Source organism: Lissotriton helveticus, chromosome 1_1 (assembly GCF_964261635.1).
Source record: "Lissotriton helveticus chromosome 1_1, aLisHel1.1, whole genome shotgun sequence".
NCBI lineage: Eukaryota > Metazoa > Chordata > Amphibia > Caudata > Salamandridae > Lissotriton > Lissotriton helveticus.
In genome coordinates, this window is record NC_136057.1 from 1,360,498,176 (window position 1) to 1,360,514,727 (window position 16,552).

The 16,552-nt window shown below is 46.2% G+C and overlaps 1 protein-coding gene across 1 annotated transcript in view; it reads right to left on the reverse strand.

The window, feature by feature from the left end:
- Positions 1–1,489: 1,489 nt before the first annotated feature.
- The window catches only part of CACNA1I (calcium voltage-gated channel subunit alpha1 I), a 646,661-nt gene continuing 631,598 nt past the window's right edge, over positions 1,490–16,552 (reverse strand). The window contains exons 32-34 of the mRNA XM_078650206.1: positions 8,965–9,139; positions 4,444–4,640; positions 1,490–3,462 (exon numbers count right to left, since the gene is read on the reverse strand). Of these exons, the coding sequence (XP_078506332.1) occupies positions 2,803–3,462; positions 4,444–4,640; positions 8,965–9,139 (1,032 nt within the window). The 3' untranslated portion in view covers positions 1,490–2,802. The remainder of the gene's footprint in view (positions 3,463–4,443; positions 4,641–8,964; positions 9,140–16,552) is intronic.

Genomic DNA, 16,552 nt, shown 5'->3' on the forward strand with positions numbered 1-16,552 from the left:
AACAAGCCATCTGGTACACACCGGAATTTAGCACAATGAAATACAACTGCAAACAACTGGAGAGAAGATGGCGCACCAGCAAAGACAATGCAGACCAAGCCACCTGCAAGTCGGCACTCAACACATATCAACAAGAACTCAAAGATGTGAAAAAAGTCCCTGGCAGATTGCATCGAGGTTAGCACCAACCACACCAAGGAAGTCTTCACCATTGTCAGAGAGTTCTCCTGGCCAACAGCCATCGAGAACACAATCCCTCCCTCACAGGAACTCTACGACGTTCTAGCAAATCACTTCCACATCAGGATATCCACCATCTACAGGAATTTTGACCCAAACCCACCAATCTTATCCTTCTCACTCGGAAGCCTCAACCCAACCAACATTTCACCACACTGCACACTATAACCATCATGAACTTCATCCACTCAGGAGCACCCGCCGACCCCTGCTCCCCACTAACTTTATTTAACCTAGGAAGAAACAAGATCAGCCACCAACTCGCCACTATCCTCAATGCATGCATCACCAATGCCACATTTCCCGACGCATGGAAACAGGCAGATGTCAGACCTCTCCTCAAGAAACGCTCCGCAGACCCCAGCGAACTCCAAAACCACCACTTCTTCTTCCTACTCCTGTTTCCTGCCATAGTCCTGTAAAAGGCTATCAACCATCAGTTTACCGAACACTTGTAGAGAAACAACCTGCTACACGCCTCCCAATCCAGTTTCAGAGCCAACGACAGCACTGAGACCGTCTTGATCCCCGCCATGGATGACATTTGCCCCCTACTCTACAGAGGGGAATTGGCTGCCCTTACCCTTCTCGACCTCTGCAGCCTTAAACGCTGTTTCCCACTACACACTGATCAAGGGACTGCACCAGATCAAAATGAAGGGAGATGCACTCAGATGGATTGCATCATTCCTCTCGGGATGCACACAGAGAATCTGCCTCTCCCCTTCACATCGGAACCCACGAGCACCATTTTTAGTGTCCCTCAAGGCTCATCCCTCAGCCCTACCCCCTTCAACACCCACATGACACCTCTTCCGACATCATCAGAACCCATGACATCAACATTATATCCTACACCGATGACACCAAGCTCATTCTCTTGCTCTCAGCAGACCCTATCACCACCAAGATCAACTTCCACAACTGCATGAAGAACGTCGCAGCCTGGATGAAGGACAACTGCTTGAAACTAAACACAGACAACACTGAAATGCTGTTCCATGGCAACCACACCTCCCTCTGGAATGGCACATGGTGGACCACTGAACTCAGACCCATCCCCACACCAAAAACCCATGCCCGAAACCTCAGCAGAGTCCTGGACAGCAAACTCAGCATGAAAACGACAGATCAACACAGTCTCCTTGGCATGCTTCCACACTCTCCACATGCTCTGAAGAATCTTCAAATGGCTCCCCATAAGCACGAGAAAAACTGTCAGGCAAGACCAAATCACCAGCTGTTTGGATTATGGCAACGCACTGTACGCAGGTACCACCTCTGAACTCGTGAGAAGGCTCTAGAGGATACAGAATTCAGCAACAAGACTGATCCTCAACCTACCCAAAAGGAGCCACATAACCCAGCACCAGAGGGACCTCCACAGGCTTCCCGTTCAGAAAATATGACACACTACTGACACACGCCTACAAAGCCCTCCATGACCAAGGACCAGCATACATGAACCACCACCTGAACTTCCACCAACCATAAAGAAACCTTGCTCCGCCTTACTCACCCTGGCTCAGACACTGTGCTTTCGTCCCAGAAACATCGGTGCTGGGCTTCTTCTCCCACCTCACAGCCGAGTCCAAGAACGCCCTATCTTCTGCCTCTGTACATGCCCCTCACTGTCTGACTTCAGGAAAAGACCCAAGACTTGGCTTTTCGACTAAGCCCAGCAGATCTAAGGACCTGAACACACTCGGAGGTGATAAGCTACGCTCTGCAATTACTGACTGATTGATTAATTGATTTATCTCTCTTCACTCTCTTTCTCAGTACCAATCTCTAATTTCCTCATGCTTCACTTTGGCTGTGCCAAAACTCTGTTTACAGTACTCCTGGGTCTGAGTGTTGCATCTCCACTTCGAGCTCTGATTCTTTCTCTCTCTTCCAAGATATTGGGCCTCTCTTTCCCTTCCATGATTTTGGTTTTCCTCTCTCCTCAATACCTTTTTCCAGCCTTTCGTTTCCTCTCTCACCCAAACTCGTATTCACTCGTTCTTTATCTGTTCCATTCTCTCTCTCTCTCTGGGTCTTTGGTTCATTCTCTCTCTTTCTCCCAAACTATGCTCTTCCAGCTTTTTCTCATTCTTCACTCCTCTTTCTCCCCACCTTTAGTTGCACTTCTGGCACCAATTCATTTGAATATTTATTGACTCTGCCCTTAATTGTCGTCCTCCTTACCCCACATACTTGTATTGTCTCAAGAGGTGTGGAGAGGACCGCAGTTTGACAAAACAAAAAATAAAAAAACGTCAGTTGATAAAATCATATATATATCTATATATAGTTCTATATATATATATATCTATGTATAACAATATGTTAGGACACAGCAGTTCCTCTATGCCTTCTTTGGCCATGTAGCCAGTTCCTCTATGCATCCATTGACCACATAGCAGCTGCCAAGCCTTCCAGGCGGCGCTGGTGTATTGCTTCTCTCTCACGCGGTGAGGTAACTTTGAGTTACATTATTTGAAATTATTATTGTGTTCTTTTTGATTGGTCGGTTCACACAGGCCAGAAATTTGGTTCTCTCCAGAATGCACACCGTTCTCATCTGTTCCTTCGGCTCACACTATTGGTGAACTCTACAGCTTCCGGGCTGCAATTGGCTGCCAGGCCCGGTCGCCGTGCACTCACTGTCCCTCCACGGTCCGAGACCCCGACCTTGTTGGACGGAGCGCTGCTTTGGCAGAAGTCTGTCACCCAGGAGGGCATGGACAGGAAGCCCTGTGGGTCAACAGCGTAGAAAGGTTTGGGGTCCTTGACACGTGAGGGGTGAGGCGCAAGGCTGCTGGCGCTGCTAGACTTCTTTAGGAGCCCAGCTGGAGTGCCCAAGAGTGGTGGGGAGAAGAGAGAGGTTAGGGACAGGCTACTCAAGGTCTCTGAGGGTTCACTGGTGCCCCCAGTGCCGCCCTCCTCATCGGAAGGGTCCATGGAGTCCTGAAGGGTGCAGCCGGGGCTGGTGCTCCCACCACTACTATGGCTCCGCTGGTGCCGTCGGGTACCTTGCAGGCTGAAGAAGCGGCGGCCTCGCCGGCCTGGCGTCAAGGTGTCAGCAAGGCCAGTTCTTTGGGAGGTGGGCAGCGGGCACAGTGGGGGCATGTCCAGTGCACACTGGGGAGAGTCACTGAGGTTTAGGCTGTCCTCCAGGGTGGTTTGTAGGCTGTTCACAGAGCTGCCACTGTCCAGGGAAGTGTCGCTGTCCATGGTCTACAAGAAGAAATAAAAATGTAATAATTATTGACAATAATGGCTCAAAGGAAAGACATCCAAGGAGAAGAAGTTCATTGCTGAACTCTGCATGTTCCCTTTGCCAGCCCTCTAGAAGTTTGCAATGGCTTCTTCTAAAGACAAAGAACACAGCCAACTATCTGTGACAACAAGATGGGTTCCTGGCATACAATAGAGAACAGGGTATTTAACAGATGAGGGAAATACTGGGCGCACAGCTCACTGGTGATTCGCAGTAGCTATGGTAAAACTAAAAGGTGCAAATGGGTAAGAGGCAAAACCCTAAACCTCTCAAGGTTGTGTCAAGTGACACACCGTAAACAATCAAAGCAAGACCAATGTCCCTATTCATTTGACTGCTGCAAACCGAACTTTATGTCCATTGAGACATCTGAAATGCTCTTACTTTCATTATAGTGTGCAGTGGGTCTTGCTTTGATTGGGTTCCTGGCATGTTAAGTGCCTTTGCACCCTTCTATGCTAGAAGGTTAGAGTGCATTGATGAATTTGGTCATGCATTTGTCTATCAGGAGGGTGCATCCTTAGTAGCTAATACTATTAAAATAGCTGGTATGAACATTGGTGTGAAGATTATGAAAAATGTTTCTCTGCAGCACATATTAACCTGGACAGAGTAGATAGGCACGGTGCCTTCTATCTGATGCCACTTGTGATAAATATCTATAGCAATGCTATTTGGTTTAATGTGAGACAGTTCTCAAGTAAACACAATGACTCGGTTACACATGCATTTGTTAGAATTGATCACACAGCTAGACAGCTTATCTCCAGCCCTGAGTGGTGTATCCTGGAGGAGTCCACAGACTGTTCCCAGAGCTAAACTCAATTGCTAGGGACTGAACTGTATAGCCAAGAATCTCCCTCAAAGTTATCTTCCTTCACCCGAGTCTGAAGAACCTAACAAAACTTCCCAAAGCAGTAGAAGGATATGGGCCCTACCTGTCTGAGAAGGGCACAGTTGACACCCGGTGAGTGCAGTGATGCCCAGGAACCCCGCGAGGAGGTCTTGGGAAGGCCGGCTTGGCAGGGAGGCTGGTCCAGAGCAAGCGGGGTGGATAAGATGTCAGAGCTGAAGAACTCTTCTGGCACAGGTAACAAAGGGCTGGTAGTACCTGAAGACAGGGCAGTAGGGGATGCTGCAAGGCAATCAAAAATAGGGAATTGGTGGTAAAAAGAAGAGAGGCCCATAGTTATTATGAAGCATACAATGATGAACAGCTTATAAATGTCATCCATTTAAAAAAACATAAGTGTAACAACAACAATCCAAGGATACCCAAACCAATCAATCACAGTCCATTAAACATGACAAAATGGACATATGATGTAAAGGAAGCATACGTTATTTCATAATAAAGGGGAAACATTGAAGTTGGCTGATGACATACAATGGGTGTAAATTGATTCAGGAATGACCATGCTATGCTTTACAGTTGCACTTAATGTCATAGAATGTACATGTATACAGAACATTATGTAGAATGATACACAGGTAATTCAAATTCCAGAAGACTATGCACAATCATTTTATTACATTGGTTTTTATAGGGTTGATTCACAAAATTCCAAATACTACTAATTTATGCGGATATTGCATGGAATGTTATAATGTTCGGTTACATGATTCCATAGAACATAAATTGACACAAGATATACCATGGAATGTTATAATATTGAAAGACAACATTTCAAACATTTGAAATAGATACGGAATATCCCTCCCACTTTTACACAGTTTATTCACAGAATTCAACAGACAATTTACCCAGATAATTTTATAAAATGTATTCACAAAATTCCATGGAATATAAATTGATACATAACATCCCACTGTATCTTATACGGTTGTTTCACGTTACTCTATCGAATATGAATTCAGAAAGGACATCCCATGTTATGTGGTACAGCTTTATTCACAAAATCACAGAATATATAAGACTATAAATTGATACAAGATATACCTTGGGCTTTTACAAGGTTAATTCACAAACCTTCACAGAATAAAACTTGAAATAGAGTGTATCATGAAATGTTATAGGGTTCACAACATTCCATAGACTATTCTTTGATACAAGATATCTTAAAGAATACATTAATTGGTGGTGCAGTGTTGAATTTCAGAACCCATGAATCTTAGGATAACCGAAAAAGACTCTGCAGGGATGTAACTTCTTTATAATACCTTCCTGAACGAGAGCTGGAGGCACTGCAAAGCTTACAGTGAGTTGTGTTGTGTACCAGATACAAGGTTCATTAACAAAAATTCCACAAAATAAATTGATACAAGATATCCCCTTTGATGTTATATCGGTTTATGAATAACATTTCATAAAATGTAAATTGATATAGGACAGTTCACGAAATAAGGTTCTTTTATAAAAATTCCTCAGAATATGAATTGATACAGTACATCTCAATGAATGTTAAAGGTTTGAGAGGTGTGTGTAAATCTCAGTAATGTGTTTGCAAAATTTAGCAAAAGTATGCTTTCAGAGCAAAATGTTGTTTTCCAATATCTCGCATGACATTATTCAAGCAAGCGCACACCTCATGAGCAATATCTCTTGGAAGGACATTTTCTGTGGGAATGAGTCAGGGTCGTACTTGGACGGAAAATAGGTCTAGGCACCAAAATAAATGAGGCCCCCAGTGAATTAGATATCTAAAAAAGCGGGCCATGTTTGCAAATTGTGGAAGTTTTGAACTTATAAAGACACTCTGAATTAGTGTTGTGCAAGAAATGGAAGTCTGCCTGGAATTGAGTTTGCTGTCGGCAATGTTTGTTTTAATATCAGAGACATCAGCAGTAAAAAAAAACGGCCCAGCAGACCATAAACCCGGCCTACAATCAGCCCAAAAAACAGCCCACACATTGACCTGTCAGAGAAGTTCTTCGAGCACTGCCTGATTTCCCTACAGACCAGTCCAACCCAGGAACCAGTCTACCACTGATGTCTTCCACGACATTTTTTACGCAAGGTGCATGCTCACTTAAGATAGATATAAAAGACTTTGTAATTTTGAGTACAGAAAACTCAGGTATGTGGCTGGCATAGTTAAAATTGTGCCCAGGCCTAGACACAACATGCCACAGAATATACTTTAATACATGTCATCTGGTAGAATGTTGATTGGTGGTGATATTTTGGATTTCAGAAGCAATGCATATAAGACAGCAAGAGAAGACAGAGTGCCTTCCTTTAAATGCCTTCCTGGTGGGGAGCAGGATCTCTATTAAGACTCCAAGACTTATGTGTTTCATATTAGTTTTAAGGATTCCACATTGATCCCATTGTTTTAGATTCAGATTTTCTTAATACTGTTCTAAAAGTCATGTCAGCCTCTATAGTGGTCTTTATAGTGGTCTTCAGCGTTCTCTGATTTTTTTGTTTAAATATCCTTTATTATAGCTTCAGGAGAAATGAAACATGAATGTTACAATACATATATCTTCACATCTCAAAGATGTCTGTCATGTTTACGGGGCAAGGCACCCAATGCATTAGTTCTCCGCTTCATACATCATGGCTATTTTTCATCACAGATATTTCAAACCATTGTAGCGCAACAAAGGATATAAATTCCTCAGTTAAACATTCAGGGAAGGAGAGAAAACAGGGGACATAAGGGGGAAAACGGGAAGGGGTGGCTATGGCCAGCTGGTGCAAGAGTGAGTCGTGTGCGTCTAGTTGTGGGTGTATCGATGTGGGGGGAGCGTGGATGACAATTAATAGTGACTAACAGAGTGGGAACGGCTTGGGGGGGGACAGTATCTTAGTCGTGGTGAATACTCGGCATGAGGGAAGTGACGGGGGAAGCGTTATCAGGTTTGTCCGCCTGTAGTATCAGGGGGGGGCGTATTGTTGGCATTGTCTGGGTGGGTGACATCAATTGGGTCTCGTGTCAGATGGCATTCCTTGTGAAAGGAGCGGAGCATAGTGTCCCATAATGCCGCAATCGGCAACCGTTGCAGACCTGCTGTTTCCTCGTTATGGAGGGTGGTGCTTTCCGCCTTCGCCCAGGTGTCTAGGGATGTGTGCCAGTGTTCCGGTAATGGTGGGGTGGTCCGTTTCCAGTGTTTCGTGCGTAATCGTTTTGCCGTGAGGAGGCCGAGGTCCCAGAAGCGAGAGGGGACTTTATTCAGTGCAGTCCGGTGGTACAGGCCTAATATGCATGCCTCCCATGTGTGAGGTATCACCATGTCCGTGCATTTGTCAAGTATCATCAGTACCGCCCCCCAGTATGTCTGGATCTGTGGGCATTGCCATATCATGTGTAGCAGGTCCGCATCATCCATTGCACATCTCGAGCAGCTGGCTGCTGCACCCGGGAAGTAGCGGTTAATTTTACTGGGTGAGAGGTACGCTCTATGTAATATGTAGAACTGTATCAGTTTGAAGCGTGTATTTCGGGGAACGTGTCTGGGGCCTAGTAGGATCATTGTCCACTCCTTATCTGTCCATGGCCTCCCCCTGTCAGTTGCCCATCGGTCTCGTAATGGTTGCATCGAGTGTTGTGTGTGTGACCGTAGCGCCTGATGTAGCCAGTGCACCACGTGTGTGCCATTTCCCATGACGTGCAGGCTTTGTATCAATTGATGCGTCTGTGGTTCCTCAGTAATGCTACCCCATCTCTGCGTGTATGCCAAAAGTAAGGAGGCGTGTTGCAAATACTGTCCTGGTGGGAGACCTGTGTCAGCAGATAGTGTCACAAACGGTATCAGGACACCATCGGTGTACAGGTCTGCCATGGTGTCTACTCCAGTGCGCGTCCAGTGTTCTAGTGCTGTTTCCGTGACTATAGAGGCGGACTTAGGGGTGCCTAAGAGTGGGAGTGCCGGGGCATATGGTTTAGTCAGTCTCGTGAGTCGTAGGCTCCTGACATAACAGCGCACCGCCACCTGGACATGTAGTTGAGCTGATTTCCTCAGGTGCATTAGGGGGTGGAATAGAGTATGTATTTGCGTGATGGATAGCGTATCCGAGGTTGTGGCTGTGTCTTCTAGGTGGTTTCCTGCAAGCCAGGCAGTGACCCATTGTAGCTGTGCCGCCAGGTAGTAAAGTTCGAGGTTCGGTACCGCGAGGCCCCCCTCGTCAACTGGCGCATATAATTTTCTGAGGGCCACTCTTCAGCGTTCTCTGATGATCTGATTACTTTATACAAATTTTGGATTCAAACACATTAAAATACACCCACCAGTTAGCACTGTCATTGGTTCAACATCATGCGTAAAGTTCATAAACTTCAATTATAAAACCTAGCCAGCTCTTATGAAACCCATGTTTTTTTTAGTTTTCAATGCATGTGGTGGTTTGGTTACAATGTCCCTGATGCAGAAATAAAACTCTTAGGTAGGTCGGTAGTGACCCGCCTGCAAACAGACATCCCCAGCAGCGGGGGTGATGGAGAAAAGAAATAGTGAAATTCTGTGAGAAAAAGGACAGCAGAATGGTGTCTCACCTGGGATGGTGCCCTCCTTCAACCAGCTGTCCCAGGGCTGATCTGAGTTCCGAGGCAATGACTCCATATCGCCCGCATAGTGCTCCATGGTCGGCGAGCCCACAATGCTCTCCAGGGGAAAGAAGTTCTCGTTGAACGCTCCAATGCCAAGAGAATCAGGGCTTCCTTGGCCATCCTGAGAGAGGAAGAGGAAAAGAAAGGTAGGTCTCGAAAGGTGTCTGAGGGTTCTTCAAAATATATTTTGTCAAAAAAGAGAGAGGAACCCTTGGTTTCCCAAAGGACTAGGGTTCAAACTAGAACTATTTAAAAAGTGTCCTCTGGGTGCACAAACTTCTTTAATACAAAATTATTTCTCCAACTCTCCCTCATATATGTATGTTGCACGCTCCTTTACACACTCCTCAACCAAAATACAGATATTGCGCTCACAGTCACCCAAGTATTGGCACAAAATACCTAGTAGCTCATAAACATCATTATAAAATGTATTGTCACAACATTTCTTGTGTTAAAGAAGTTTGTGCACCCAGAGGACACTTTTGAAATAGTTCTTCAAAATATAGGCAGGGTGTGGGTTCTTGAGTGAACGGGACTTCTCATCGACAAGAGACATACGGTTATGGGAGAACGATCTGTATATGTGAAAGTTGGCACCAGTGCACTCATAAACAGCAACTTAACTCTCCTGCAAAGAGGTAACCATACAAGCAGGTCCAATACCAATTATGAGTAAAGTGGTTATCAGTATCCCAGACTGAATCCCCAATGTACTAGAGGATATCATAAGAAGGGCCCTTTTTTTGTCCAAAGTAGCTACTCTCTTACCACATTCCAGGTGGAGAATTTACTTCTAATCAGTGTTTATCAATCTCCATAAAAGCACATATTCATTATTTACAAAACGCAAAAAATTTAAATGCAAGTTGACACCATTTTGGCTCAAACACAAATGAAGGGCATGATGGAGAAAACAATTATCACAGAGTGACAATGGAAGAAAGGAGGCTGACGCATGCTGCTGATTGCGCATAAGGACTGCCACTCCTGCCCAGTATGCCAGTGTGCCAGCTTATTATCCAGTGGATCCTTTTCCTCCACACTGTGACTGCTGGTCTATGAGCAACACAAGGCAGAAGTTGGCAAGAACAGAAGGGCTACACGGAGAACAGCCTGAAAGGCTAGGAGATGACGAATTTAGATGAAATGCCGGCTCAAAGCATGAAGGAAAGGTCATTTGAAGAAGGCAGCAAGGGGAGTGGCAGAGCTGCTGTGGGGAGAAAGAACTCTTCTGTGTTAGAGCAGCACATGGCTATCAGCCCTGCCCTGTGACAAGAGTTGCCTGAAGACAAGGGCTTTCAGGTCCTTGTAGAAGCGGAGAAATGATCAAGTCTGTTGGATGCAGGACTGGACTAGCCATACAAGGCATCGGGCATTTCCCTGGGAGGCTGGAGGGTGGGCCGGTTTTCTTTTTGGGGGCAGGTTTTGCAGTGGTGCTGCAATGTCAACCTTCAGTAACAAACAAAGCAGGCAAGCATTTCCAGCCTCCGGGGGCCAGGCAGTTCTTCAGGGGCTGGTCCGAGAATATTGCCAGGGTTGCTTTGAATTCCCAGTCCAACCCTGGTCGGATTAGGACTGGATTCTGTTCCAAATAGAGGACCCTTGCAGGAAACCACCAGGCATTTCCAGACTTCGCTCAATCATGAGCACCAGGGTGCAGTCACATTCTATGGGGCGCCCTAAAGCTGGTGGACAAGGTGACAGCAATAGTCATTGGCTTCAGATAGTTTCATTATATTTGGTTTTTAGCTTCTTGACTGTACATCCCCTCCTTTCATATGAGACTGTGACTTATCTACTTATCTATTTACCATACACTGACCGATTGAGCCTTTCCTACAAGGTAGTGCCTGAGGGGGTGCTCTACACATAACGGTACATTTAAACACAGTCTTCCCAACTAATCCGGAATCAGTGGCAGTTGTCCGGCCTCTAGTAAAGGCAGCAGCGTCTCTGTATGGGGTTGTGGGACGGTTAGTTCGCTTCCCGCCATGCTGGCGGCGCTGAGCAGCTCTGGCGTTGGTGCCAGTGCCGGGCACTTAGAGTCCCAGTGCGGATAGTTTTGTAGTTAAATGATCGAGCGCTTAAACGAACTCAGCGTAGACATGTGGTCAAGCACCGAGACCGCGGGAAGGAAAGCATCGAGCGCGGGGCTGTGAACTCCCCGGAGCCAGCGGCGCGCGCTCTTGGCGGGCTCCCAGCGCGGCATTAGCATAGGTGACGAGCGGCAGGACTGGGTCCGGCTGCGCGCGCCGGAAGTGCGCACCTGGCGGAGCCAACGGCTGCACGTGGCGGAAACGCGCTTCCCTAAAAGGGGGGTCAAGCACCGAGACCGCGGGAATGAAAGCATCGAGCGTGGGGCTGTGAACTCCCCGGAGCCAGCGGCACGCGCTCTTGGCGGGCTCCCAGCGCGGCGGCATTAGCATAGCTGATGAGCGGCAGGACTGGGGCCGACTGCGCGCGCCAGAAGTGCGCACCCGGCGGAGCCAACGGCTGCACGTGGCGGAAACGCGCTTCCCTGAAAGGGGGTAATACCACCCTCTTACTCCATTACGCAGCCTGGAGACCAGCCATATTCAGGCAGAATATCTTCCTTTTGTCTCATTTACATCTCTGGCCCTCTTTTTCTCCCTTCAGGGTGCAACACTAGCTTTGACGAACTGTAGCCGTTCACGGCGTCAGTTATTATAAGCAATAGTATGTCACTTTAAGCACAAACCGTGCCAAAGATCTCTGCAGCGACTTCAGTGCTTACTTTCATTGTGGATGTTTGTTTTCTTCTTTACAGTGCTGATGAAGTGGCACCATTACCGAGGGTAAACTGCTACACTGCTTGCTGTTACAGGAGTGAGGCACATGGCAGGACGTAACATTACACTTTACATCTTGTCTTTCTGCAAAGAGTGTTCTTGCTTCTGTGCCTCATGCTGCGGCCAGTATTGACAGGGTCAGATTGGCCCCATTAGTGAATCAGGTAGCTAAAAAGCTTATTGCAGTCGCAAATAGGGCAGTTTGAACTTGTAAAGGGACAGTGTGCAGGTGTTTTTCGTGATATGCACGATTTGAGCAGGCAGTAGGCACTATTCGTGTATCAGGGAAATCAACAGTTAAATCAGCAACCATAAAACAAGCCAAAAAGCGACCCACCCACTGAGCTTTCAGGCCAGCCCTCAGGCACTGCCTCATTGCCCTTTAGGCCAGTCTGACCCTGACTATTGATAAAGCAATGCTACACAGATACTGTTTGTTCACACAGATGCTTTAACAAACAAGTATTTGCAAAGCAATAGCCCCAGGGAACTACTGGCTTTCTCAATGGTTTTTAACAATGCTGTGCAGCATGGCTAAATTAGAATAAAAAAAGAAAGCCTATGAGATGGATTGGTAAATAAAAGTAAAAAAATGCACAGAAGTGCTTTTTTTTAAAATCGGGTTGGGGTAAACAACTCAAGGGCATGGGGAAGAAGCAACACAGTGGACACTGTTGGGGGTAAGCAACACAGTGTAGGTGGGGGAAAGCAACACAGGGTGCGGGTGGGGGTAAGCAACACAGAGGGCACGGATGGGGCAGAGAAAAGCAAATGGCGAGAAAGAAAGAGCAATGTGGAGCGCAGGGGGAGAAAACAAATGGGAGAGAGAGAGCAATATGGAGCTGGGGGTAGAAGCATAGGTGAGAGAAAGCAGGATGGGGGAGCAGCACGTGAGGATGACCGCATCAAGGAAGGGTGTGGGGGAGAAGCACACTGGCTAGAGAGTGGGAGAGGTGTGGCACAGCAGCCAGGGCGGCTGACTCCGTAGCACGGGGCTCACAGATCAATCTCCAGCACCAGCAGCAGATCAGCTCAGCATCATGTGACTCTAGGCAATAGCTCACTTACAGCCTGATTCATGTAGCTAAAAGCGCTCGCAAAAGGGCCAGATTCTGAGAATCTGGCCCTTTGCGAGTGCGATTTTTGCATTTGGTATTCATCATCCCAAATGCAAAAATCGCTATTTAAGAATTCGCATATTTGCGAGGAATGGCATTTAAGGAATCTCTAATAGAGATTCCTCAAATGCTATTCATGACACAATAAAAAATTGCGATTTAGCACTTTTGGGCCGCTATTTACCGAGAGGTCAGACCTCTCGGTAAATAGCAAAAACTCAGAAAAATGCTTTTAAAAGCATTTTTCTAAGTTGCATGTTGCACACACACATGTCCTTTGGACATGTGTGTGCGCAACACCTGTTCAATTGTGCATTTTAGGGGTGCTACAGGGTGTCCTTTGGACACCCCTGGCACCCTTAAAATCGCTATCTGATTTGCGAGTAGCAAATTGCTACTCGCAAATGAGGGATACTCCCCATTCATTCCTATGGGCCTTTTGGCCCATAGGAATGAATGGGGAGTTATTCCTTTTTTTGCGAGTAGCAAATTGCTACTCGCAAATAGAGAACATGTAGGAATCGCTATTGATTTAGCAATTCCTACATGAATGCCGTTTTGCGTGTCCTCAATAGCGAGTCGCTATGATTCGCTATTAGGGCCACGCAAAACGGCCCGTACATGAATCAGGCTGATAATCTCTCTGACGGCCCCCAGCGCCTTGAGACCCTTAAGGGTGATAGTTTGCGCTTTACAAATACCGGGATTGGTGTAAGTGAATCCATAGAGAAAGTAACACAGAGTGTAGATGGGGAAGAGAGGCACACTAGGGAGACAGCTGGAAAAAAACATACAAAGAGTGCTAAAGAAAAAAGTGATTTCCTAAAAGTGAGCAGAGAAGAGACACAGGTAAATTGGCAATGTTCCATATTTGAGGTGGCTGAACTGCAGCCTTGTACTATGTTTTTTACAGTGGTATCCAAAATAGATTCGAAAGGTCCCTGTAGTCACACCCTCACAAACAATTTAGAGTCCTGCGACCAGTCGCCAATCCCATAGTACGCACACAACATGCACAAAGGGATGCCAGTTCAGGATTTGGGCATTGCATTTAAGCAGACCTTTACATGAGTAGGGCCTGAAAAGAAGTACAAACTGTCCAGTACTATCAATCAGAAAACAGTATAAAGCCCCACAGTGTAATGTACATAACCCTCTGTACATGGTGGGTGACACAAGTTGTGGCGCATGGTGGTTAAGTTTCACACCATAACTGTCATATTTCAGTGGTTTTGCGTGCTTGAGACAGAACCGTAGCTCAGTACTGAACAGTGTTTTTTTCAGTAGGCCATGAGCAGGGGGCTATACCACAGGTGCTAGACTGCAGCCAGTCATGAGTGAAACCTGCACAGGAGGAAATGGTCCCAGCGCCTGGCATGTGGCCAGGCACTCCCCTCAACCCACTGCAGATGCTTAATTTCCACTGTGCACAACTTTTGGTTCTCTCCCTCTCAGACATCTTTTCCCTGGTCTCTCTTTTTAGCTCTTTGCCTCACACCCTATGTCTTTCTCACTTTTTAAACCCTGCAAGAAAGTTGCAAACCATATGGCTTTTTGACATAATAGCAAACAAATTCACCACTTAGAGTAGCAGCTAGCACAATTGGGTTTAGACCAGCAAATCATGTGTTGTTTTTTCTGGCTTGAGTTTACTTGACTTTTTCATGCATCTGGCCCCCAGCAGTCCCAGGGCGCCAGACACCTCTCACGAGGCCTCATATCCCCCTTACTGTGAAAAACGTTTTTTTGGACAGGGTGAAAGTCAAGATGGCACAAACATAAATCCACAGTGCGCTTTACCAGCTGATCACATTTATCAAATATTCATATGTAGCTGCCAGGGACATCAATCACTGAATCATGACTTTAAAAGGTTGAGCTTTACAAAAGTGTTAACCCCTTCAAGCCCACCGCTACCTTGTTTAGATGCTTATATCTCAAAAACTACTGAGAACATTTACACCCAACCAACAAAGGGACTCTTTCTGAATAAAGTTCTACTTTCAAGCCATTTTTGGCTTGAATCAGCTGAATGCTTTTTGCCTCAGGCTCTAGAAAAATTTCCTGTGGGAGCTAAAATAGAAAACACGACTGTGTTGATTTCGCCCCCTTTACCCAGAAGTGCACCAAATTTGGCATACCAGACATTAGCTGACTAAACCTTTTGTGTGCCAGATTGCTGTCAACAGGAGGCAAAGCTACAGGAAAATCAATAATAGCTTTTCAATGAAAAGTCTGCCTAAACTATATCTACACAGCAGCTAGTGCCGTTGTGTAATAGAGAGAGTGAGAGAGAGATGTTCTCAAACCTTCAAAGGTGTATAAAAAGACAGTATTTGTGAATGTAAGAATACACACATATACCCTGAAGGATCCCCTAAAACGAAGCTCAATCCTAGAAATGGTTCTGCCTGTTTCTTCTCATAGCCAGTTGGTGTGATACCATGAGAAGAAAGAGACATTTATTGGAGCTTACCAGTTACCTTTCTCTGTCATCTTCATTTTGGTTATCTTCCTACACTCCCCCGCTCACTCAGTGGTCCCCTCACTCGCCTTCTATTACATTTTCCCTAATCCCATTTCAGAAAGGTACGCAACGCCTCCAATTTAGTCGGTATCATTCATATCCCTGTATCTCTTAAACATGCCCAGATACTAGTCATGGCAAAGTATGGCCGCTAACACTTTACAGTTGTCATCTTTCGCAGGCTCAAGTATCTCCTAAAAGATTCCACTGTTGTCCCCTTCCTGCATTCATAGCCATATACCCAGGGCTTTAAGTGGGATAAAATAACTGGAGGGTCTCTGAAAGGAGCGTGGCCGATGTAATTAAGGGCATGGCTTAAAAACACATACGTTAAAAATCTGGGTTCAGCGTAGTGTGCAGCCTGACTTATATTTTGCTGTTTCTGCCATTGCATCCAGATGTACAAGTTACTTACCTTCGGTAACGATGTATCTGGTAGAGACAATTCTAGCCGCAGATTCCTTAACGTAGAATTATCCCCAGGCGTGAGACTGGATCCGGAAAATGTTTTCTTTTCCCAGCAGCTCGGCGCGCCGGGAGCAGTACCGCCTGACTCCGCCCTGACCGGGCGTGACCTCAGCGAGGTCACATAAGCCCCACCCCCGCGGGCTGACATCAGTTTTCTTAAGAGAACTTTTCCGCGCCACAACACAGAGTCATCACAAACAAAAACTGTGAGAATATGGGAACAGTGTGCAAAACAGCAGACAAACAAAAAGGAAAGAAGCGAATGGAGGGGAACAGCCCATTCGGGAAAGTGCCAGGCACCGTGGCACCAAAAGTCATAGAAGGGAAGAGCAGTCACAGCCACTGCAAAGCAACCCCGCAAACAATACTACATTCTCCCTGGAGACAGGAAAAGCATATGAAAAACTGTGCAGCAGACAAAGAAGCCTGCAACCACAGTCCATTAACAGTGAAAGGCAGAAGAGCAACGACAATTCACCCCAAGACAACACCACCAGGGAGAGTCGCGTCCCCTGAAAGGAGCCAAGGTTTAGGCCCAGCCAAGAGACCCCAACTCAGAGGACTGTACATGAGTCAGAAACTCCAAACAAGGAAAAAGGAAGGGGAAA